The sequence below is a fragment of the Xenia sp. Carnegie-2017 genome, unplaced genomic scaffold (genome assembly GCF_021976095.1).
Source record: "Xenia sp. Carnegie-2017 unplaced genomic scaffold, XeniaSp_v1 HiC_scaffold_24, whole genome shotgun sequence".
In the NCBI taxonomy this organism is placed as follows: domain Eukaryota; kingdom Metazoa; phylum Cnidaria; class Anthozoa; order Malacalcyonacea; family Xeniidae; genus Xenia; species Xenia sp. Carnegie-2017.
Window position 1 is genome coordinate 5,730,942 of NW_025813487.1, and position 23,767 is coordinate 5,754,708.

Consider the following 23,767-nt stretch of genomic DNA (forward strand, 5'->3'; position numbering starts at 1 on the left):
TGTTTTTGACCACGCGGCCGCGCGCTAATAATTTATAGTAATTTTGTTGACGTTTCCCCTCCAGGTCTTATAGAACTCAATAATTGAAACCCAACACAACATTAACATAATTTGCAACATATTTCTTAAATGAATAATGATCCAAATGTATTAATTACCGGCTGAAGCACTAGGCGGGACGTCAACCGGTTGTTGTCTTTCACTTATGATGAAAATAATGTAAATAATCGGTTTACAATAGTTTTATATTCGTGTTCCAAGTTGCATTATTTTCTCTGCAACAAATATTTTACGCCAGTCGTTACATGGTCGTTATATTTTATTTTCTGTTAATGCTGGAGCTACGTGCGATAAATTATCAAACAAAAATGGTGGCTGCACGTAAGACAATTTTTTATCGACGACCATTTTGTCAATGTTTATTGGTAAACATCAATTTCTATCTTGCCATTTCTCGCGTCTCATTGTCCAGAAGCGGTTTGTCGAGTCACGTTTTTCAGTCAGGACCATTGAACTAAAGTACATGGAAAACTATGTGAAGAAAACAATTGAAGCCAAATCTTAAACCCAGACATGCAAGATTACATCCAGACACGCGTGTTTAGTGTTTCGAGATTCTCTAGCGGAGTTCCACGTGTTTTAGTTCAATGGTCGAGACACAATAATTTATTCAAGTAATTCATATATTTACTGAAGTTGACATGTGTCAAAACGGTAATGAAAATGTGCAAAATATTGCAACAAATGAGTAAGTATGTTGTGCCATTCTACATACTAAAAAACATTTTCCGAGCTTCTCCATAGGCGGTCTAGAAATCTGTTAAAGTTTTTTATTTAATCGATTTATGTAAGTACTAAATCAGATTAATATATAGCAAGCTTTACTTCCTGCTAAATGCGCGCTTTGATGGGCTCAGAAACATTTTGCCGGTCCATTATTTTCCCCTAATCAACCACGGTACAAAAAATTTTACAGTCAAATGTAAACAAACTTCGTAAAGCAATCAGCAAAACGCAAAATAAATGAAACAAAAAACCATTTACGAATGTGATTCGATGGTAAAACACTTGGAAAACAGCTAACTATCAAGACGATACAATTTGAAACGATTTATTTTTTTATGAACTAAGACTACAAAAGTGAAATAGCAAGGACGAGAAAGAAAGCAAGCTTCATTTCATGTCAAATACTAAGCCCTTAATGTCCGAGAGCAAGGTCTTTACGGAGAAATAACGGACCGAGGTCTTTTTGTACAGACCGAGCCCGTAGGCGAGACTTGTACAAAAAGACCTCGGTCTTCCAAATAAATCATTTTAAATTGTATCGTCTGTATAGTTTAACTGTTTTCCAAGTGTTTTACCATCGAATCACATTCGCAAAATGGTTTTTGATTCGTTTATTTTGCGTTTTGCTGTTTGTATTACGAAGTTTGTTTACATTTGACAGTAAAATTACGCTTTTGGGACGGTGGTCGATTACGGGAAATTAATGGACCGGCAAAAATGTTTCTGAACCAATCAAAGTGCGCCATTTAGCCGGAAGTGACGCTTGCCATATAATAATCCATTTTTAACTTTTCATATTGTAAGATAGTTGTTCATATAATGATCGGAAATTGTCCTTCTAAAATGTGTTTCATCTTCGTTTGCTGGATATTCGTGGCATCTGTCTGTACCAACGCAATTAATTTCTTGGCCAACATGTAAAAACCCCATAAGAGGAGGCATGACTGTAATAGGGTCATTCTTATAGGTCATTCTAAGATTCAATCCGCTCAAAGCTCCGTTGACATGTTCTGCAAATTCATGGTTACCAACCCTAGGCGAGCCAAAGGTTATTAAATCGACACGATGTCCAGCATTGACCAAATCAACTGCTGCCAAAGTCGCCATTGCCCCACCAAGTGAATGACCGGTGACTAAAACTCTAGCGTCAGAATGTCCGTTAGATAAAGCGCTTACTTTCTCAAGCATTTGGCCTTTCAATGCGTTATAAGTCTGAAAAAATCCAATGTGTACTTCGCAATCTTCGCAACCCGAGTATCTTTCTTTAAAGAGCTTGACATTTCTATACCAGTCAGTAAGGTCTTTAGAACCTTGAAAAGATACAACGATTTTATTTCCATCGTACTTGACAAAGCCTTTCACCCTCTCGCCGTCTTTCAACCTTATTTCAGTAGGATTTACTTCTTGGTAGGCCTCTTTTGCATATATTGCGGCATTTCGAATCGCTGCCAGTTTCTCGGATGGTAAAGGACGAGTGTTCCTCTTGTGTATGACAGGTCTAGTTGTGGAACAAAGTTTGCCAGTTGGGCACTTTCGACAAAATATATTTCCTCTTTTGTCTTGATACGATCCTTCATGACACTTTACGGGAGATTTACTCTTCCAAAGACAAGAATGACCAACTGGACAAACTTTGCATTTTGATTGTCCAGTTTGAAGATTGTATTCTCCAAACTTACACGATTTGCAAGATGTTTGACCTGTTACGTCTTGATATTTTCCTTTGCCACATTTTACAAAATGTGATGGATTATTTATCAAAGGACAGTAATGACCAACTGGTGCATTACAACCTGAAGACTGATAAGCTTGCACAAAAGAAGTTATACTTAGAAAAATTATGAGAATCGTCATCTTTTTATTTTTGAATCAAATCAGAGACGCATGCATATCAATTGGTATTTATATACTCAGCATAAAGCTAGAGTAATTGCTCTATTGACTGGAACGGAGTCAAACAGGTACCAGTTCGTTCCGGTCGCGGTCAATAATATCTAGGAAAAAGTTTTAGTCACGCTGTTTGTTTGATTGAGAGCCGTAGCAAATTTTTCCTGTACCTTTAATGTCATGATTTTAGATAAGTACATTCATAGTAGAATAAGAATGTTAAATAAGGAACATTGTTTATTAAAAATAAAAATAAAGATAAAATGATAAACTTATTAAGTTCATCAACTTAGTCAAGTTCATAAAATTAGTTTCATTTTTTCAAGCACAATGAAGATTGTAAATATCATTCTATGAAAATAGAAAATGTTTGCATTAATGCAATTAAGTGCTTTGAAAATCTCAGAAACCAACAACTGTAATTTGTTAACGACAAAACAATCAAAAACATCTTGAATACGTATATTTTACTTCTAAAAATTACAAAAGATTTCATTTTCATACAGATTTCATGTTCATTATCCCATTCTAGTAAATCTTAAGTCAATATCTTAAAATATTTTATTAATCATGAAACAAAGATGCAGTTTAATTATAAAAATCGACCTGTGACCAAAGCAATGTACAAGAAAGCGAAATTATATTGCTCTTAGAATTAAACTCGACTCAAAAGTTTGTCTATTAAGTTTCTATATATAATTATCTCGCTGAGCTTAGCCGTATAAAAAAAATTGGAAAATTTAAAGATGTCCAGAAAACTAACGTTTAATCGTAACCTCTCAAAAATGGGCTTACGTCTAAGTATTTTTGCATCGTTTGGCTTATCTAAAATTAAAATTACTCTTGAAAAGCTGAAGAGCGATTTGTAAATGACTAAATTTTAACCGCTTGCGCAAAGAAAACGAGAGGTTAAATGCATCGTTTGGCTTATCTAAAATTAAAATTACTCTTGAAAAGCTGAAGAGCGATTTGTAAATGACTAAATTTTAACCGCTTGCGCAAAGAAAATGAGAGGTTAAATGTCCATTAAACTTAAAGAAGTGAAAATTTAAGCTGTGTTATGCACTTTACCAAATTTTAAGAGTTTTGACTTAAAATTCACCAAGCAAAGTGTCAAATTGATGTTTTTTACAGTTTGTTCATTGTCGCAAATTTTTTTACTTAGAAGCACTGATTACGTACTTTAGTGATTATTTTAATGACGTAACCTACAAAAACCTAAGTTTGAATGTAATCAGTCATGCATGTAATCAGAAACATGAGAGAATTACGAAACACTTCACACTTCACACGCGTTGTCTGGTATAAAATTTGCGTGTCTGGAATAAAATCTTGTTTTCTAAAAATTGTTAGACTTTTCTATTACAGGTAGCGTACTGTTATGCATGGTAGCGTCTCTTGCTATGATCAATAAGGCCTGTTTCAAACGTCGCATTTTAGCGACGATGAGCCGAATGCATTTAAGACAAAAGATAATAAGGATTTTATCACATTATCTTTTATTTTAAATGAATTTGGCGTACGTATTATTGATTTCTATAAAAATCTATTGTTTTTACAGTATAACTAAACATTAAAGAATTTACATAGCACACGACCAAACCTGCGGGCTGGCTACGCAACAGGCAAAAATAGCTAAATATTTTCCTGATCTGCCAACTCCTACATGGTTTTGCTTTCCATATAGTTTACCTGACATTTGATGATCGTTCTTCCCCCTTGACGCAGGTCCCAAAACCCCTGTAATGCTAAAGGATCTTCTGTAAAACTGTGCTAAGTGTTTTAAGTATGATTGGGAATCGTACTGCTTAATAAATGCAAATGTTTATGATTTTTTTTTAAAAACAATTATCCTGTTTCTAAGTCACATGTACAAGCATTTGATGCGTAATTGATTAAGCATGTGATCGATAAGTTTCCCTTCGATCTCAGCCGGATTAATTATAGGGATAGTATTTCTTCATGTTTGACAGCGTCACGATGTTGAAGACTTTTCAGGTATTCTTTAACCTCATAAGTTTTGATTTCTTGTGATAGGCTTCACATACTCATTTGAACATTTTCAAATAGGTTTAACGACCAATTAGATTCCGTTTTGCTATAGCTGGGTTTTCATGCTATACATGCACGTGTCAACAAGATCTTAGATATTGAAACTACTCTTGAACTAAAAGTCTCACAACAAATTTAAATATTAAAATATAAGATGGCCGACAATCAACTGCAACTGCGTTAAAATATAACTAAAAATATACGTAGATTATACCTCTTACCGAATGAAATACCACAACGTGGTTCCCCAACACACTCTGAAGATACTCCGAAAACACTTCAACTATCTTTTTTGTGTTCACCATACACAATTACGACTCACTGTCAACGACCAATATTTTTCAGCTCCTTCTATAACAATTTCCATCAGGCTTTATTTAAAAAGCGTGACTGCATTGCATTTTATACATTTATTTAATAATAACATGATAACATGTTGCCAGTTTAACCTAAACACACTATCAAAAACCCTTTGTCCGATGACTTGTTTATACTATATCATGTGCATAGTACGTCACATAACTAACCCTTATGACGCAATTAAAATGTATCATAACACAATTTTCATACATCTACTACATTAATCTATTCTTCATTTTCTTATATTGTAAGATAATTTTTCATAAAATGGTCGGCAATATTTTGTCTGACATGTGTTACATCTTGGTTTGCGCGATATTCGTGGCATTTGTCTTATTTGTCTTTACCAACACAATAAATTTCTTGGCCGACATGTAGATAATTCATATTAGGGAGAATGACTGTAAGAATGTATCCTTATACGTCACTCTGAGATTGCATCCCTCGAAAAGATCGTTGACGTGTTTTTTAAATCCTTGGTTAACAACACTGGGTTATTAAGGCAGGACATTCTGTTGATTTAATAACTGGCCAAAGGTTATCAAATCGACAGAATATCCTGCCTTTTTCAAATCGACTGCTGCCAAATTCGCAATTGTTCCACCAAGTGAATGACTTGTCACCAAACTCTAGAAGGGGTATGTTCATCAGATAAAGCGCTTACTTTTTAAAGCGTTGCCCCTCTCAGTGTACTATGAGACTGAAAGAATCCAATGTGTATTTGGCAATTTTGACAACCAGAATAGCTTTGTTTCAAGAGCTTGAGATTTTTATACCAGTCATGTAGCAGCGTCATAAGAACCAACTCGGCAAAATAATTTTTCTTTTTGTTCTTAATGACCTTTACGACACTTTACAGTTAATTTATTCTTCCAAAGACAAGAGTGACAAACTGGACAGACATTGCATTTTGATTTTCCACTTTGAATATTATATTCTCTTTCCTTATACCACGTGCAAGATCTCTTGCCTCATTCGTCTTAATATTTTCATTTGCCACATTTTACAAAATATGTTGGATTATTTATCGAAGGACAAAAACGACCTTCACACGCAAAAGGTTGATTAGCCTGCACAAAAGACGATATGCTTCGAAAAGTTATAAAACCGTCATCTTTTTACTTTTGAATCAAGTCATGCAGATTCTCGTGCATGTCATTGGCATTATTTACTCTACATAAAGCTATAGTAGCTAATTAATTGCTTTCTAGACTGAAACGAAATCAATCGGTACCAGTTCGTTCCGGTCATAATCAACATCATCAACGAAAATAATTGGTAACGCTGTAATTTTTCGAGCACAAGATTGTAATTGTCATTATATGAAAGTAAGAATTATTGTCTGAATTGTTGCAACTGAGTGCTTTGAAACTCTCAGAAATTAACAATTAGCTTATAAACAATCGAACAATCCTAAACAATCTCAAATAAATATAGTTATTTGTATCAAATCCAGAATTCATTTTCCCCCTTTCATTCAAAGCAAAAACGAATTCAACTTTTCGTTTTCGCTTTTTGGTGTTTCACAAAACTTGAAAATTGAAATGAATTGTTGTTTTTTTGTTTCTTAAGTTGTCGTTCATAAACACACGCTGAAATACTACACCACACATGTCTTTACTTTTCACACAACGTTCATCCATGGGGAGTAAGCGTAAAATTAAGGTTTTGTGTATAGAAATAACAAATCAGCAGCAACTCAAATTATTATTACGGAAAAGGATATTTCGTTGAGAAATTTCTGTGAAATGGAAACAACACAGTGCGTGACCTCTCAGATTTTCTGAAAGAACATCATTATCCTTTAGTGTTGAAGGATTTATTGCTTGCACTTCCGAACGTTTTTACCCACCGGATTTATATTTGTTAAAGATTATGTACATTTATTAAAGATTATCTACATTTATCAAAGATTATCTACATTTATCAAAGATTATCTACATTTATTAAAGATTATCTGGCGTGCTGTGATACAGGATAAGACTCGCTGCTTCATTTGCTTTTTTTTTCAAATGGCGGTGAAACCATATTAAGCAGCACTCAATTTCCATTGATAAAAAAATGCAATTTCCACTTACAATTTACATTTGAGAACTACTCGATTTATTTATGATTGTTATGAAATAAACAACATATCATTTGAAAATAAAATAGCTACGCTTTCTTTGCTATGCAAAAATAAAAACTTAAAACATAATATCAAATGAACGAAACATATTTCGATCACTGTACAAAGATAAACATGCCTTTTTTGCTAAAAATCACTACATTGAGTTAGGTGGATGACACTTTTAAGATCAAAATTTTATAGCTACTCTATGCAATACTTTTTCAACAATTACGTTTAGAGATGCACATTGTATGCCCTGGTCTCGGTCGACAAAATGCTACGTATAAATATTAATTTGATTGGCTGCTGATTTGTTATCTCTTTACACAAAACCTTAATTTTACGCTTACTCCCACCTGTGGTGTTATATCAAGTTTCGTCAAACAACAAAAAAAACAAAAAACAGATGTTGAATTCGATTTTTGATTTGAATGAAAAACGAAAAACTTTTTGGTTTGATTTCTTCAATATGATTATTTAATTTCAGCAAAAAACGTTTAGCGGTCCGGAATGGTACACGCATTAGAAACGATATTCAAAGTCATGATTTAAAAAAATTATCTACATTATTTACATTCGCAACACTCCAAACATTATCATTCTCAAACCGGACAAAGGCAATGGCGTTGTAATCATGGATCGTCAAATGTATCGTAAATCCTGTCTTAAAATCATTAAAAATACAGCAAAGTTTACCCAACTCAAAGAAGACGTCACACTATCACGCAAACCCAAATTGCAACGACTGTTAAGGAAGCTTCTAAAGAAAGACTCGATCAACAGCAAAGTTTACAATGAAATCTTCTCCAGAGGTTCTCAACCCTCACGCTTCTATGGCTTACCAAAACTCCACAAGAAACGAAAACCAGAACAATCGCTTCCACTACGACCGATAGCTTCAACTTCTTTTCACAAATTCTTCATCTCCTACGACGTTGGAAGCTTATTTACTAACATACCACTTACGGAAGCCATCAACCTGGCAATTGACCTAATATTCACTCACCACCCCAGGTTCAAAATAAACAGGACAGACCTCCCACAACTGTTTTTAATAGAAACAGCACTGACGCATTTTTTATTTAATAAAAAAATTTATGACCAGACGGACGGTGTTGCGATGGGCTCTCCCTTAGCACCCATATTTGCTAACATTTTCATGGGCTAACAGGAACGAAGCTTGCTAAACATTTACAGCGACACTAAACCACTTTTTTTACCGCAGATACGTTGACGATAACTTTGTGTTTTTACTAACGAAACTGAGGCCATGAAGTTTTATAATTACATTAACTCACAGCACGCAAACATTAGATTTTCTTTTGAAACTGAACAACAAGATCAACTGCCATTTCTTGACATTTTACTAACAAAACCCATGACAGCTGTACAACATCTACATATCACAAACCAACATACACAGGATTTCTGATGAACTATTTTAGCTTTACACCACTTTCATACAAAACCGGACTTATACGCACACTAACGACAGAACATACGAACTTAACTATACGAACAATGGCTTTCAACGAGACATAAAAAACATCACATCCACTATTTACGAAACTCTTTCCCACTACAATTTATTAACAGAACCGTAAAACGATATCTCGACAACAAACAAAGCAACAACCTCAAACTAGACACCGAAACTCCTGACACGACAATCACGACCAACACAAATGAAAATTCCAAAATAACAACTGTGTACTTCAAACTATTATACATCGGACATTACTCACGACACACACAGAGCAGACTTACAAAAATTATGAAACGCTTCTGTACAGATATTAACATTCGACTAATTTTCACATCATTCAAAATCAAAAACCTTTTCTCATTCAAAAACCCAATCCCTGATGTAATTAAATCAATGGTGGTACATGAATTCAATTGCGTGAGATGTAATTTCCGACACATTGGCGAAAATTCGCGCCATTTATCCACCGGAATCAGGGTACATACCACAACAGACAAAAACTCTCATATCTACCGACGCCTTTATAAATCTCACTCATGTAAAACAAACTATTCAACCTCTTTCTACAAAATCATCGACACTGCCGACACCTCATTCTCCCTTAAAATCAAAGAAGCACTCCACATTTACAAAACTAACTCTGACCATAGAATAGAGAATATATAGAAGGGCAACTCGCAGGTGAAACGCGTGGCATATTTTCTGTGCGCATGCGTTAGGTCCGCCATTACTCTGGCCAGTAACTTGACGCTGGCGTACTATAAAATAATATTGGAAAAGTGCGATTTTGGGATAATAATCGCCTAAAACGCAAACTGTTTTGGAAGATCATGGAATTTTGTGACAAAACGTGAAAGAAATAAGGTGAGAGACCATTATTTAATTGCTGGCAAGTCCGTAAAGGTTTTTTATTGGTAAAAATTACATGTTTCAATGTAGGGTGTTTATTTTACTGCTGTAGAGTTGTCAGCATGTTAGGTGAATAGAAGTCCAAAAGTAAAATCTCTTGCGTTTCGTCCATTCTGATTTATAAATTTCAAACTTTTGAGGTGTTATTATAAATGTGCTATTTAAAACACAAACTTGTCAGAGTTTTACTTGTACCAACGCTGTAATATTTCAGGTTGCAACTTGCCAACTTGCTTAACTATAAATCAAGTTAATCAACCAGCTAACCAAGTAATCCAATAATGATTCATGATGCTTGTGTGAGAATTATAACTGATAATAATTTGTAACATTCAGTTTCAAACCATGGAGTGTTTGTTTATCATTTTAAGCATGAGTGAAATGTTAATATGTTAATAGTTGGGCATTTTTAATACCAAATGTAGTTTTAGTAAGGTATACACTCTGTTTGCCTTATTTATAAATTTTGCCTTGCTGTGATTTGTGCTCTATTAAATTTATTACCAATAGTTATGATTGATTTTCTGATATTTTTTTCTAGTTGTTATTTTGGCATTCAGTTCTCAAGTGAGGATTATGTTGCAAGTGTCTTGTGTTATGTAGTTTTAGTATGTTGGATTAGATTTTAGTGGCTACTTGTTGCAGCAGCATGTTAAACTTTGTTTATTTAATTATATTACGTTTTTATTATGATTGGGTGGTTTTTGTAAGGGTGCTCTATTAAACATTGATCACAATTTCTTCAGCTTAATCAGTGCTCGACCTTAGCGGTGGTCCGCTAGCCCGCGGCTAGTAAAAAATGGGTTTGGGCTAGTAAAATTGCAGAACAACGAGCCAATTGGCTACTAGAGGTAGAGGTAGAACAGATATTGGAAAGACAAATAAAGGATTAAGAAAATTTTTAGTTGATCGCCTACGAAACTTACCTTGCGTTTTACGATCGATGAATCCATTTTGTTTCTGCTCGGTCAAACCCATTGAGTTCTATAATAACTAGAGCGGCTATCTCAAGCGCGGCCTTAGATATCTGATGACGCCAAAAAAATGGCGGATTTCGTCCTTTGCCGATGAGATTTACCGAAATTGACCGCTTTTCCGAAAATTTCACAATTTCCCACTCCCTCCTGAGGAAAGAGTGAGGAAATGTATGTGTGTATTTGGGATTCGGCAAGCAATTTTTTGATGAAAATCAAGGTAAAAACCTTAAATTCATAACAGCGAGTGAACTGTGGTTGTCAGTCATCTGCTCCTACGAGGATGCATTTATAACTATCGACGAAAGACCTATATGTCGGCTACACATGTATGAATGCAGATGTGCGTCGTTTTCTTACCAGCGTCAAGCCTCAAGCCTCAAACCTGGCTACCAGCGGATGCCTGTTGGCTAGTAAATTTCAAACCTTACTAGCCCAAGGACTAGTAACTTTAAAAATTAAGGTCGAGCACTGTTAATTGTTTAGTATACCCATATTTATAGATAAATTAGCATTTCTTCTGCACCCCCATCTAGCTTAAGCTAGGAGGGCTGTACACCCCTCTCTAATAAAGTTGTCATTAAATTTTTTAAATGTAAATATGTGCACTGAATTGCTGTATTTTATTCTGTATATTCTATTGCATGAAATGCACACATTCTAAATTCAAATTGTTTTGTGTTAAAGATTTTTGTGCACCTTGTAAATCTTTAATGACAAAGACATGTTTTTAGCCTTGTAACCATTAAGAAAATATAATATTTATTATATTGCCATTATTTTGTACATATGTTTCACTCAGAAATGTCTTTATCAAAATAAGTTTCCAATGTTATTCAATTCTCAAATCGCCCAAAGCATTGTATATTGGGTTTGCTGTGGATCTTTCTCAGGTGTGCGTCTCTACTGCAACTTTTTGATTCGAGATTATAAAGTTGTACATTTTCCATTTTTGGTACTATTCATCGCCAGGGAGGCAATAGTGATAACCATACTCCAACCGAATTTATGCAAGCATTTAGAAAGCTTTTCTTCAGTTCCCTTCTAACCTGTTTATCTGGAAATTGTGACAACGACCTTCATTCTATGCTGGTTGAGTATTTCAAAAATGTTGCAAAGAATAAAGTCAGCCAGAAGAAATCGGTTCAAGTCTTTCCACTTCCGCACCACAAATTTTAGCAATTGATCCTACTAACTACAAGGAGCCAAATGTTGTTACTAACATAATGAGGGAAAATGCCATTGCATATGTGTCTGGTTTTCTTCTAATGAAGAGTTTCAAACTCCACTCTTGTCTGAAATGCACCAATGCTCTTTCATCTACAGAACTGGAAGATAGCAGAAAGTTATTCTGCCACTTTAAAGCATTCGATGAAAAGAAATCTGATTTAGGAGGACTACAATCACCATCTTGTCCTTATCTGGAATACATCATCAAACTTGAAGACACATTTATTAAGACGTTTTTTGTCTACACAAAGAGCGAAGGTGTTGGTCGAAGTATATTAGACACCGTCAAGTCCATACCAAAGGAATTTGATTGCTGTACGGAATTCCCATTTGAGTTCTTGCAGAAACTTTTTGTAAGAATACGCATTTATTACGCCATAAAATTTGCGAACTGCATATTCGCAACAACTAAAAGGAAAGACAGGAAGTATATTAAAGTCACACACCTTTGAGGGCTTTGTGCATATAATTTTTTGTGCTTTGTAAAACTAAATTGAAAACAAAAGCTTTTTATATCACAATAATATATTTAACATGTAATACATCCAAGTTCATTTAAGTCCTCAGGACTTGTGAACCTCAGAACCTGTTCAAGCTTTCCGACTGAATTTCGCTATAAATATATTAAATAAATGCATTTGTTACATGATATATACAAAATACTTGCCTTTTTATTTCAATTTCTTTCAAAAAGATGCCAAAAACAGCCAACAGCTCAAAAAATCTACATTTTAACCCACTTTACGGCTTCCACTCCATATATTTTCATAGTAAATGTTGTACACTTTACTGGCCAGAGTAATGGCGGCCGTCAAATTTCCGGTATTGGCGAAACAAACTGCGCGCCACACTTACATCAAAGGTTACCGACGAGAGTTGCCCTTCTATATATTCTCTAGTCTATGCCCTGACCTCAATGTTCAAGTCTTCAAATTCAATACAATATTTAGTTTATAACGCTCTCGTACGCTCCCCATTAATTTATCTTATTTCCTTTTTATTGTTGTAATTTATGTATCATATTACTTTTATACAAATCTTGTATTATTAATTATTTCACTTATACTGAAGATGGCATCATGAGATGTTGAAACATGTCTATTTTAAACATGTCGCACGCGAACGCATGGCGTCCAAATCGCAGGTTATTTTGTTTTTTTTTTGTTTTTAAACGCCATTTTCTTACAGTCCTCATCAATTGTGCATGATTGTGAGCTTTAAGAATAAGAATAATTGATGAAGGTTTTAACAAAGAACAAGATGCGAAAACCCATAAACTTCTAGTGAAATACGTCACCGCACAGCATGAGACCCACTAAGAGCGACATATCTTTTGTGTACATATAGTTTGTCAGTTCGATATTTTTATACTTGAATGAAAAATGATGGCATATTGTAAAGAGATCATTTCATTTCTTCTTCTCCAGTCGTTACTTATTAATTTCTCCTTGTGCAACATCGTAAAACGAAAAGCACCAGAAGGAAAACTTTACGTATTTTCAAAAAGAGAAGGATGTGTATCAGTACAAAGTGAAAGTCCTTGTACATTAAACTGGAAATTGAATCCATACATCGCCAAACTTTACACACAGAAGAACAAGGTCATTTCACATGCACTCAATTACTACGCTCAACTTGGCATTTCATATTTGTGCAGAAATGCTCTTAAAGAAGCCTTATGTTCACAATGGACCCCAAGATGTTCAGAAAGCGATTACAGTCGAGATTATGGTGATGTTACAAGGCTGTGTAACAACGTTTACTCTCGTTGTCCTTCAAATATCGTAAATGCGTTGAAGAACCAAAAATTCTGCAAGATTCTTAAAAAAGGCAGACATTCAAACGGTCAGTGTGTTGCGAATACTGCACCCATCAGTGGTGCTTGTCCGCAGCCAAAGTATAAGGTACGTCAACACAATTATATATTAAAAATAAACGATTTGCTGATCAACCCTTAAATTTTTGATAGGATATTTCGATATAATAAAAAGTATTCTTATGAGTTATTTATATTATAAGTCCCATACATAAAGTCTCATCTTAATAAACAAAGGTTCTGAAATATATTTGGTTTAAAACAGAAAAATCATCGATCATCTCAAATAATGAATTAATCTTGTAATGTTCTAATCAAATCGTAATTTTTGACTGTAAGTAAATTATCCGGACTCGCCCTCAATTAAGCTGATGGAAACTCCATGTTCAGTGAATTATTATGATTTCTATTACGTTAACCTTTTTTACTTCATATCATGTTCTATTATATGAAAACAGACAAATCATCGATCATGGGAGCAGCATTCAATATTTTCACAAAAATGAGTTGAAATGCTGCAGCTAGGGCATCCGGTGCGTGGTAGCAGAAATATGTATTGGCGGCGGCTTATATTGACTTCATATCGTCAATTGCTCCTCAAAGCTTTATGTAAAGTTATTGCACAGTCATAATAAACTTGCATCAAAATGCTTCTCCTAATCACAAAATGTTTCTTTTCGAAACGTCAGAATTTTTTATTCGTAGGTATATACACAAGCAACTTTTATAGCTTATATGCAAGTATTGAGCTGGTTATTTGTATTCTGTTTTAATAGAACGGTTTTACTTCCATAAAGGCCATTATCGCACAGTTTCCGCACTACATATAGAACTTGAATGTCAATTAATATTATTTTTTAAAAAATACGAAGGTTTCTTTGTGTGGAAACTGTGCGTAATTTACTTGTCCTCCGAATTCAACCTTAACAACAGTTTCCACTGATGTGAAACCAATCTATTGCCCTTAATAAACATTGAATAATAATAAACATGGTTGTGTAACTCATTACGGTTAGAAAATAATCCTACATAAAACCATTGTAAAAATAGCCTTTCGTGCATAGAATTAAGGTGTACTTTTCTTGACGCAAAGTATGAACTTATAGTTTCCTAACAATTGTACATAATTTCCCTTTTTTAAGTCACATTTGGGACGAAAATTCATTTCCTACGCACAAAACCATTGGTATAAATAGAAGTAAAATTAGAGTTATTTGATAAGAAAAGTCGTACTTCTTTCTTAATAAAAATTTTATAACTAAGAGTGCAGATCAATTTGGACGAACTAAACGAATGTGATAGCCCAGGGCATAATGCCAAGTATGGTACTTATACAATGATGGCTGACTCTGGTAAGATAGTAACTTTTAATGTTGTGCAAAGTACTGAAGTCAGTTCTTCTAATGCTATGGAGAAAGAAGCATTTGAAAGATGTCTGTCTGAATTTGAAAAGATTTCCTGAAATTCCATCTGATTGTAGTTTAGATTGCCATGCTATGAAAAACAAACACCCTCAAATTGATCACCAATATGATGTGTGGCATTTGTCTAAATCTGTCACAAAAACTAACAAAGAATTAACATTAAAAAATGATGACTTGAACCATTGGATTAAGTCAATTTCAATCATTTCTGGACACCTATAGTTCTTTATACTGTAGCAATAATAAATGGAAATATCTAATAAAGTCTAAAGTACCTTGTTACTAACTGAACACATTTCTTCATCTACAAACATTTGAGGCTTTTGAATTACTATTTTGTTTTTTGTATTGAACATTTTGTTTTATTTGCATTAACCAGAGGGCTGGCTTGTGCATAACCTGTTTAGTGTGTATAGAAAAGTGATGGGAGGGAGACAATATTAATGTACGCATGTTTTAATCTCTAAGAAACAATTGGTTTCAAAAGAACTTAATGAAAAAAAAAACATGCATGTATGAATAAAAACCTTTATCATTTTTCGAGCTAGCAACAATACAGACAGTGAGCTTGACTATGTTAGGCCAGTTCGCTATCAGTCGAAATCCGTCTAACCAATCACAATAAAACAAATAATCAAATGAACCAACTGTATGATAGCAATTGGACTCCCTTATACGTCCAGCCACCCCTCTTATCGGTCGAGACCATTCCAGACGATCCACTGATCTGGCCATTGACCAATAAAAGAAGCGTTTTTAGCGTTCATAGACTCCTTTATCATTTGAACCAGTCAAGCCACCCCGCTTATCAGTCGGTTATTCCAGGTCAATTAAAATTCAACTGATCTGGTTACCAACGAGATATTCATTGGATTAGTCATTAGTTTTCAATAATAAATAAAGCTGTATTTTTATCACGAAGTAAATGCGATAATAAAGTAAGAATAATTAATGAATTTTTAATTAATATGAATAGGTAATTTTTGAATTTCAAACATCAGTCGCGCGACGGATTTGACATACTCTAGATCCGCCCCTGCCTTTCTTTATGGTTTGTACGAAATATACAGGGTGCTGGAACGGTTATAAAATTGCACGGGGGGTGCTTAAAAGGACAGTCAAAATTATAGGAAGAGGGCATTGAAATTTGTCTGGACAATTTTTTTGTATTATATAATTGTTTCCTCCAATTAAACTTACGTTACACTTTAATTACGAAGCAGGCAACTTTCTAGAAATTAAAAATTCAAAATTTCTATAGATCAGACCACAAATTTGAATGAAAGTAACTGGTGTGAATTTACCTAGACTACAAGAGTTTTAAGCTTTTTATTGCCTTCACTAAAATCCGTCACATTCAGTTGTAGAAATATAAACGCGTTGATTGACACCACAAGAATTCCGAGCAAACACACGGTAGTTTCCAATTTCATCGTAATAGATCTATGAATACTTATGGTTAGTTAAAGTAGGTTGGGTGTCAAGTTAACCATGCTGATTACTCGAGTTGAAGCGACTTAAGTTCTGTCGGAGTTGTTTTCGCGCAAGTCATAATCACACACGCAGCCACTTTAACTTTTTGCCAACGAAAACAATTCGTGCTCACATCACTCGCATGTGATTCCTTTTAGATCATCATATTGGCTTTAAGTTGCTCATTCAATTTCCAGCTTTTTTGTAATAATGGCTCACTGATTTTTTGTACGTACTTTATCTCACATTGTGAATGTACGCTTTGTGAACGTACTTGGTCAGAACTAAACGATCGTGTACATTTTCCATGAGCTCGAATACAACGAATCCTCTGTACAGTAACGGATCGAAGATACCTCAGAATAAATCATATCTCCTCAATTTTAAATTCAAATTACATTCAGAAAAACACTATTGGTTTTTAATTTCCAAAGAATATAGTTTTACCTGTAAATTTACCTCTAAAGTGTCTAGAAATGTAAATATTCGCCAAAATGCGACTCAGTAACTTATTTTGAGGTACTCTTAATCCTGCACTGCCTCTGTACTCATAGTTTTTGTACTTGGTCTAGCTCATGTATTTCAAATTATTAACCACGTGCAGGTATAAAACTATCAAAGGTAATACTATCAGAATTGAGCTATTCGTGATGCACTACGGAAGATGAAGTGAATCATGCATATAAGCTAAACATGCATGACATTTTCTAATAAGAAAAGAAACAGTTGTTTTGCTTATATGTATCGAAAATGCAAGAAGAATCAAGTCTAAGTCTAGTTAAACAAATTTAATGTCTTCTCAGAAAAAAGAAATTTGGAAATTGGCTCGTAATTCATATGAAAAAAACCGGTATAAAAGTAGAACAAATTAACCAACCATTGGCGTCAATCCCGTATTAATTTTAGGGGGGAGCATATTCATACATTCTGGTATGCCTGGCTAATTTCTTCTTAAAACAATTTCTGGTCCCCGCACTTAATTATTGCAGGGTTCACGCCAATGAAACCAACAATAATTCATGCATATTAAATTTCCTAAATGATGATTAAATCATGTAGTAAATTCATGCAAGATTCAGATCTTTCGTCAGTTTAATGGATTGAAAAGAATTCCATGTTCATCTAATGCAGTGGCTGCGTATATAAATCCAATTAACTTTTAAAAGTGTTTGATTTTCTTTCAAGGCATCCATTTGTCATTTGGCATGGCCAATAATGGTAGAAGTAGCTCATTGTTAGAAATAAGTTCAGTTATAAGCCTTAATTGTAAGATATTCTGAAAATATATACAATCTTGCTGTTTCATTTGACCTAAGGGGCATTAAAATTCAGGGTGACATGTGTTCTGAAATGTTCGCATTAAATTTAAGTTTAAATTTGAAAATTGATGACAAAATTCAGACAGCCAAAAATAAAAAATTAGGTATCAGATAACAAAATAGATTTTGCACAGCTTTCTGCAGTCTTGTGTTTTTTCTCTGTATGATTTTCTACTGTTGAAAAAACGTAGATACTGGAAAAGTCACACACTAAGTGCTTTTGCCGAAAATGCAACAGATATTTATGAGAAAGTTTAAAATGAGAGAAAAAGATTTACATGTTATTGTTACAAAAATTATGAGAATATCTGCAGTAAAGGTCAATGGGGTATTTAATTTGCCGTACGACAATATAATAATTCACATTCACATTCTTCAAAACTAGATAACAATTCACATTCTTCAAAACAGATAAACTGTTTCAGGCAGCATTTCGTTCCCCTGAGTAATCTAGTGCATTTAAATAATTCGTAATGTTTTGTTGCACGCTTGACTAGCGGAACCCCATTCCCATTTTAATGATCTTCGGCCCACAGAAAGCATTCCCAAAATACACTTCTTTACCTATAGTAAACGCTTGCCAAGGGTCTTGTTTTATTTCTACTTTCCGTCATTTTACTCAGAAATCACGGATAGCGTTAGTGAACAAAAAGAGTAAAACATTGCCAATTTTTCAACAAAAAATGATCATGCCTTTAGATAAAATTGGACAGTAGGTGGAGCAGCCATAGCTGACCAGTTCCCCCTATTTAGGCAGTTATGATACATCGTCCACGATCCCATCTCATAAATAGAGCAGTTGATGATAAAGACTTAGATGATATCCAAACCCAAGATTTAAAAATTTGTCTACATTATTTACGAATAATCATATTTTAAATTTACTTTCAGATGACGTCGTGGCTCCTTGAAGAATATCGAAAAACTTCTGTAAAACTCCAGCCAGCTTTGAGACGTCTTCGTAATCAGCGATACCGTGATGGTAGAAGGATTTATTCAGATTCATGTGTGTCACAAATAACTGAAATTGATTGTGCAGCAGTTTATTGCTCAGCAAATGAAACTGAGCTCTTGGTAAAAATGGATAGTAATGATTGTCATCAGGTTATCAGTGACTGGTAAGTTATGAAAATTTTTTTTACACGTTTGTCATGTATGAACGAATTTTTCCATCCATTATCATTCGAAGTTCGATCTACTCAGTATACATATTATTAATTGTTTCACGAAATCTGGGACTTGCTGACCGGGAAATGTTACAAGATGTTAAATAAGTTTTTATGCTGCTTACAACACTAATTTTTGATTATGATTAACGTAATTATGTTGTGCATAAAAAACTGTATTGCATTATTCACGGCTCGTTATACACGCATAGTGCCATATAGTATTGCACACTTTATTTAAATGTTATCATTTGCAGTATCGACGAACCATTCAGAAGATTGTCACAGTCGTCGAGTACTTGGAATGTTTTGAATACTTTGAGAAATCAACTTAAAACGAATTGTGACAATTTTGCTGCGCCCTCATCCGACTTGAGACCTGAGCCTCCACGGATTTACAAGAAATCACCTACAAAAAAAAGTGAAGATAAACCAAAACCAAGTGCTAGAAGAAACACACCAACAAGTACTGGAAACAGAGAGCACAAAGCCATTGGAATCTTGCCCATCGTCTTTTTTACCCTTGTAAATATGATTTTAATTGCTTGAGCTTGAGATGAATCAAACGTTTTTTATATTCATATATAATCCAAAAAACTTCATATATAGTTGATGCAGTATAGTAATACTTGGTGTTAGACTGAATTATATTTGCATGATTTTTCAATTTTTACAGTTATTAGCCATTTTGCAAGGTTCTTCTTCATGATGATTGCATTTGTTGTTTTCATGTCTTAAATGCACTTATAATAACAAACGTAAGAGTAAGAATATTGATGTCTCTTTATGCCAAATGAAATTGTGTGTCCGTAAAAAGTACAAATCCTTGTACATTGAACTGGACATTGAATGAAAACGTAGCAAAAGTTTATGAACAACAAGATGCGAACCATCTCAATCTTTATGCTTAGTTATAAACATTTTTTTATACAGTTTAAAAAATAAAGTACTTCAGTATTTATGACGAAGTATATAAATTTGCTAAAAACAGCTTGAGAGATATAGCAATAACTTTAGTCAAGGACAAATATAAGTGTTTGCATGCATTTTATTTACCGAAAGAAATCTCAACTTTCTTTGGGTAGAATGAACATGACAAACACCATGGCATATATGCCAATTCTTCGATTCAAGACAAGAGTAACTTCAGAAAAAAAAAATCTTCTTAACATGTCTAAAAGGTTTACTTTTAGGGATGGTCATAGAAGAGAAAATTTGCATAAAATCAATAATTACCAAGAAAATTACCATATATGCACAATCTCTAATCAAATGAAATTTTGTATGAATTGACAAATATTCTTAAATTTTAAGATTTTCAGGAAAAATAAAATGAGATTAAAAAGAAGACTGTCTATAAAATTAGGAGCCCCGGGAGCCCCTGGAACCTGCTCATAACCCCTGGGCATTTGCCAAAAACACCCGGAACCTCGGTAAAAATTATGATGACGCAATAAAATATATGCAATTACTTTCCCGTCCAATGAGCAGAAAACAAGTAATTAGGGTTTTTAAAACCTTTCAGTTAGTGGGAAGTAGATTTTGATTAACTTGCCGATGCACCTTTAAATATACTGTGAAACAAAGTAAGGCTGCTTCCAGTTTTCTTTTAGTGCATGATGTTTAACATTGAAAATAAACATTGTCATTGGGACAATACGTTTATTTTTGTTACCTAAATATTGTTGAAATGAATTCTTAATACATGATTAGCGTTAGCTAGTTAAGTGTTCTTTTTTGTCCTGTGTGGTTGTTCTTTGAAAATATGAAAATTGATCTCTGCCAAGACTGTTTTTTAGTTTGTGTAACATCAACCTTTGACCAGACATAGTGCATACTGATTTTTAAGATTATAAATTATATTTACTTGTTTCCATTGAGTTATGTAGCTTAACACTTGTGAAAGTTTGGCAGAAACAAGAAATTGCGTGAAAGCACAAACACGACGCAAAAGTGTTTCCGAGCAATTTCAAGTTTCTCCAATACATTTAAAAGTGTTTATAAAACAAGTAAATATGTTTTCTATTTTGCGTATAAAATAACCTTTTAAAATAAAAATAAAACACAAGTTTATTGATTTTAATCGACATGTTGATTATATTCTCGCCATTAAGATTTCCAGGCAAACCATGTTAAAACATTATTTTAATGTCACTGTAGGCATTAGGTTAAGAAATACTTTTACGTTTTCCCATCATTAATTGATACAAAATTTCTATTATCTTACTATAAATATTGTATTGAATTTAAAACTTAAACATTGAGGTCAGGGTTAGTTTTGTTAATGTGGAGTGCTTCTTTGATTTTTAGGGAGAATGAGTTGTCGGCAGTGTCGATGATTTTGAAGCAAGAGGGTGAATAGTTGGTTTTACATGAGTGATATTTAAGAAGGAGTCGGTAGATATGAGAGTTTTTGTCTGTTGTGGTATGTTCCCTTATTCTGGTGGATAAATAGCGCGAAGTTTTGCTAATGTATCCGGAATTACATCCCGCGCAATTGAATTCATATACAACCATTGATTTAATTGCATCAGGGATTGGGTTTTAGAATGAAAAAGGTTTTGATTTTGAATGATGTGAAAATCAGTTGAATGTCAATATCTGTACAGAAGCGTTTCATAATGTTTGTAGGTTTGCGCTGTGTGTGTCGTGAGTAATGTCCGATGTATGGTAGTTTAAAGTATAAAGTTGTTATTTTGGAATGGTCATTCAGTATGAGTGCCATTAGTAGAGAGCTAAGATACTTAGCTAAATTATAATTGTATGCGTTAATTGATGAAACTATCGGTCGTAATGGAGGCGATTGTTCTGGTTCTCGTTTCTTGTGGAGTTTCTGCAAGCCATAGAAACGTGAGGGTTGAGAACCTCTGGAGAAGATTTCATTGTAAACTTCTGTTGTTGATCGAGTCTTTCTTTAGAAGCTTCCTTAACAGTCGTTGCAGTTTGGCTTCACATGATAGTGTGACGTCTTCTTTGAGTGGGGTAAACTTTGCTGTATTGTTAATGATTTCAAGGCAGGAGTTACGATACATTTGACGATCCATGATTACAACGCCGTTGCCTTTGTCCGGTTTAAAAATGATAATGTTTGGAATAATGCGAATGTTTTTAAGGATGCGATGTTTTTTGAAGTCAGCTGGTGTCGGATGATAAGATGAGATGTACGAGTGAGTGATGTGTGCCAGCTCTGTTTTAGATGCGTGTAGTCTTCTTGATTGCGAATACTGTGTTTTATAGTTTGGTGGTTTTTTCGTATGTTGCCAGAATGTCGGCTGAATTGAATTGTAGAAGTTTAATGCTGAACCCAAGGCCATTTTTCAGGGGTTCTAGTTCTTCGTCCTTTCATTGGTGTGATAATAGATTGGTTATCGTTTCGTTGTGTGAGAATGGTAGAGTTCTGTGTTAAGATATGAACATCGAACGAAAAGTCAAACAGCATAGCATTGCATGCATAATTAAGTAGATATGACACATGTCAGATTAAGTGATATTCTGAACTTGTTATCATAATATCGTTATTCGCCGATATTTAACTTGTTATTTGTTCCACAATAAAATCATAAATATTTCACGTGCAATCCGAATGTTATTGCCGAATTACGAATAATTTAACATATTGTTCCTTGTGAGATTACTTAGTTTTTTCCGATGTGTGGTAATTGTCTTTTGTCTTTTGTAGGTATTTGGCTTTGTATTTTTTTATATATCATAATTAACAAAATACCTAGAAAAGACAATTACCACACATCGGAAAAAACTAAGTAATCTTACGAGGAACAGAACTTTACCATTCACACACAACGAGACGATAACCAATCTATCATCACACCAATTAAAAGACGAAGAACTAGAACTCGTGAAAAATGGACTTGGGTTCAGCGTTAAACCACCACGACTCGATTCAACCGACATTCTGGCAACATACGAAAAAATCCACCAAAGTATAAAACACAACATTCGCAATCAAGAAGACTACACGCATCTAAAACAAAGCTAGCACACATCGCTCCCTCAAACATCTCATCTTATCACGCGACACAAGCTGACTTCAAAAAACATCCTTTCCTTAAAAACATTCGCAACAATCCAAACATTATTATTCTAGAATCGGACAAAGGCAATGGCGTTGTTATCATGGATCGTCAAATGTATCGTAACTCTTGCCTTAAAATCATTAACAATACAACATAGTTTACCCCACTTAAAGAAGACGTCACACTATCATGTGAAGCCAAACTGCAACGACTGTTAAGGAAGCTTCTACAGAAATACTCGATCAACAACAAAGTTTACAATGAAATCTTCTCCAGAGGTTCTCAACCCTCATGCTTCTATGGCTTGCCGAAACTCCACAAGAAACTAGAACCAGAACAATCGCCTACACTACGACCGATAGTTTCATCAATTAACGCATACAATTATAATTTAGCTAAGTATCTTAGTTCTCTACTAACACCACTCATACCAGATGACCACTCCATTAAAGATTCTTTCACTTTCATCGACGACTTCTCATCTTTCAACTCATCAACTTCTTGTCACAAATTCTCCATCTCCTACGACGTTGGAAGCTTATTTACTAACATACCACTTACTGAAACCATCAACCTGGCAATTGACGTAATATTCACTCACAATCCCAGGTTCAGTATAAACAGGACAGACCTCACACAACTGTTTTTAATAGCAACAGCACAGACAATTTTCTATTTAATGGAAATTTATGACCAGACGGACGGTGTTGCGATGGGCTCTCCCTTAGCACTCATACTTGC

At 34.2% G+C, this 23,767-nt stretch overlaps 2 protein-coding genes and 2 long non-coding RNA genes across 4 annotated transcripts in view; 3 read left to right on the top strand and 1 right to left on the bottom strand.

The window, feature by feature from the left end:
• The window catches only part of LOC124450939, a 31,548-nt gene extending 11,282 nt beyond the window's left edge, over positions 1-20,266 (top strand). The window contains exon 4 of the long non-coding RNA XR_006950268.1: positions 20,174-20,266. This is a non-coding gene — a long non-coding RNA (uncharacterized LOC124450939). The remainder of the gene's footprint in view (positions 1-20,173) is intronic.
• Positions 1,573-2,651, bottom strand: LOC124450922 (putative lipase LIH1). The gene has a single exon (XM_047001572.1). The coding sequence runs from the start codon at positions 2,638-2,640 to the stop codon at positions 1,579-1,581; it is 1,062 nt and encodes a 353-aa protein (XP_046857528.1). The 5' UTR covers positions 2,641-2,651; the 3' UTR covers positions 1,573-1,578.
• LOC124450938 lies at positions 9,333-10,341 on the top strand. The gene is made up of 2 exons (XR_006950267.1): positions 9,333-9,545; positions 10,132-10,341. It is a non-coding gene; the product is annotated as an uncharacterized LOC124450938 (long non-coding RNA).
• Positions 13,114-20,020, top strand: LOC124450923. Its single transcript, XM_047001573.1, has 3 exons — positions 13,114-13,698; positions 18,718-18,944; positions 19,250-20,020. Exons 1-3 carry the CDS (start codon positions 13,177-13,179, stop codon positions 19,539-19,541), a joined length of 1,041 nt encoding a protein of 346 aa, XP_046857529.1. The 5' UTR covers positions 13,114-13,176; the 3' UTR covers positions 19,542-20,020.
• Positions 20,267-23,767: the final 3,501 nt, after the last annotated feature.

Coding starts and splice junctions, on each gene's coding strand:
- LOC124450922 (XM_047001572.1), bottom strand. CDS start 2,640: ATGACGATTCTCATAATTTTTCTAAGTATAACTTCTTTTGTGCAAGCT.
- LOC124450923 (XM_047001573.1), top strand. CDS start 13,177: ATGATGGCATATTGTAAAGAGATCATTTCATTTCTTCTTCTCCAGTCG. Junction 13,699..18,717: donor GTCCGCAGCCAAAGTATAAG/GTACGTCAACAC, acceptor ATTTACTTTCAG/ATGACGTCGTGGCTCCTTGA. Junction 18,945..19,249: donor CATCAGGTTATCAGTGACTG/GTAAGTTATGAA, acceptor TATCATTTGCAG/TATCGACGAACCATTCAGAA.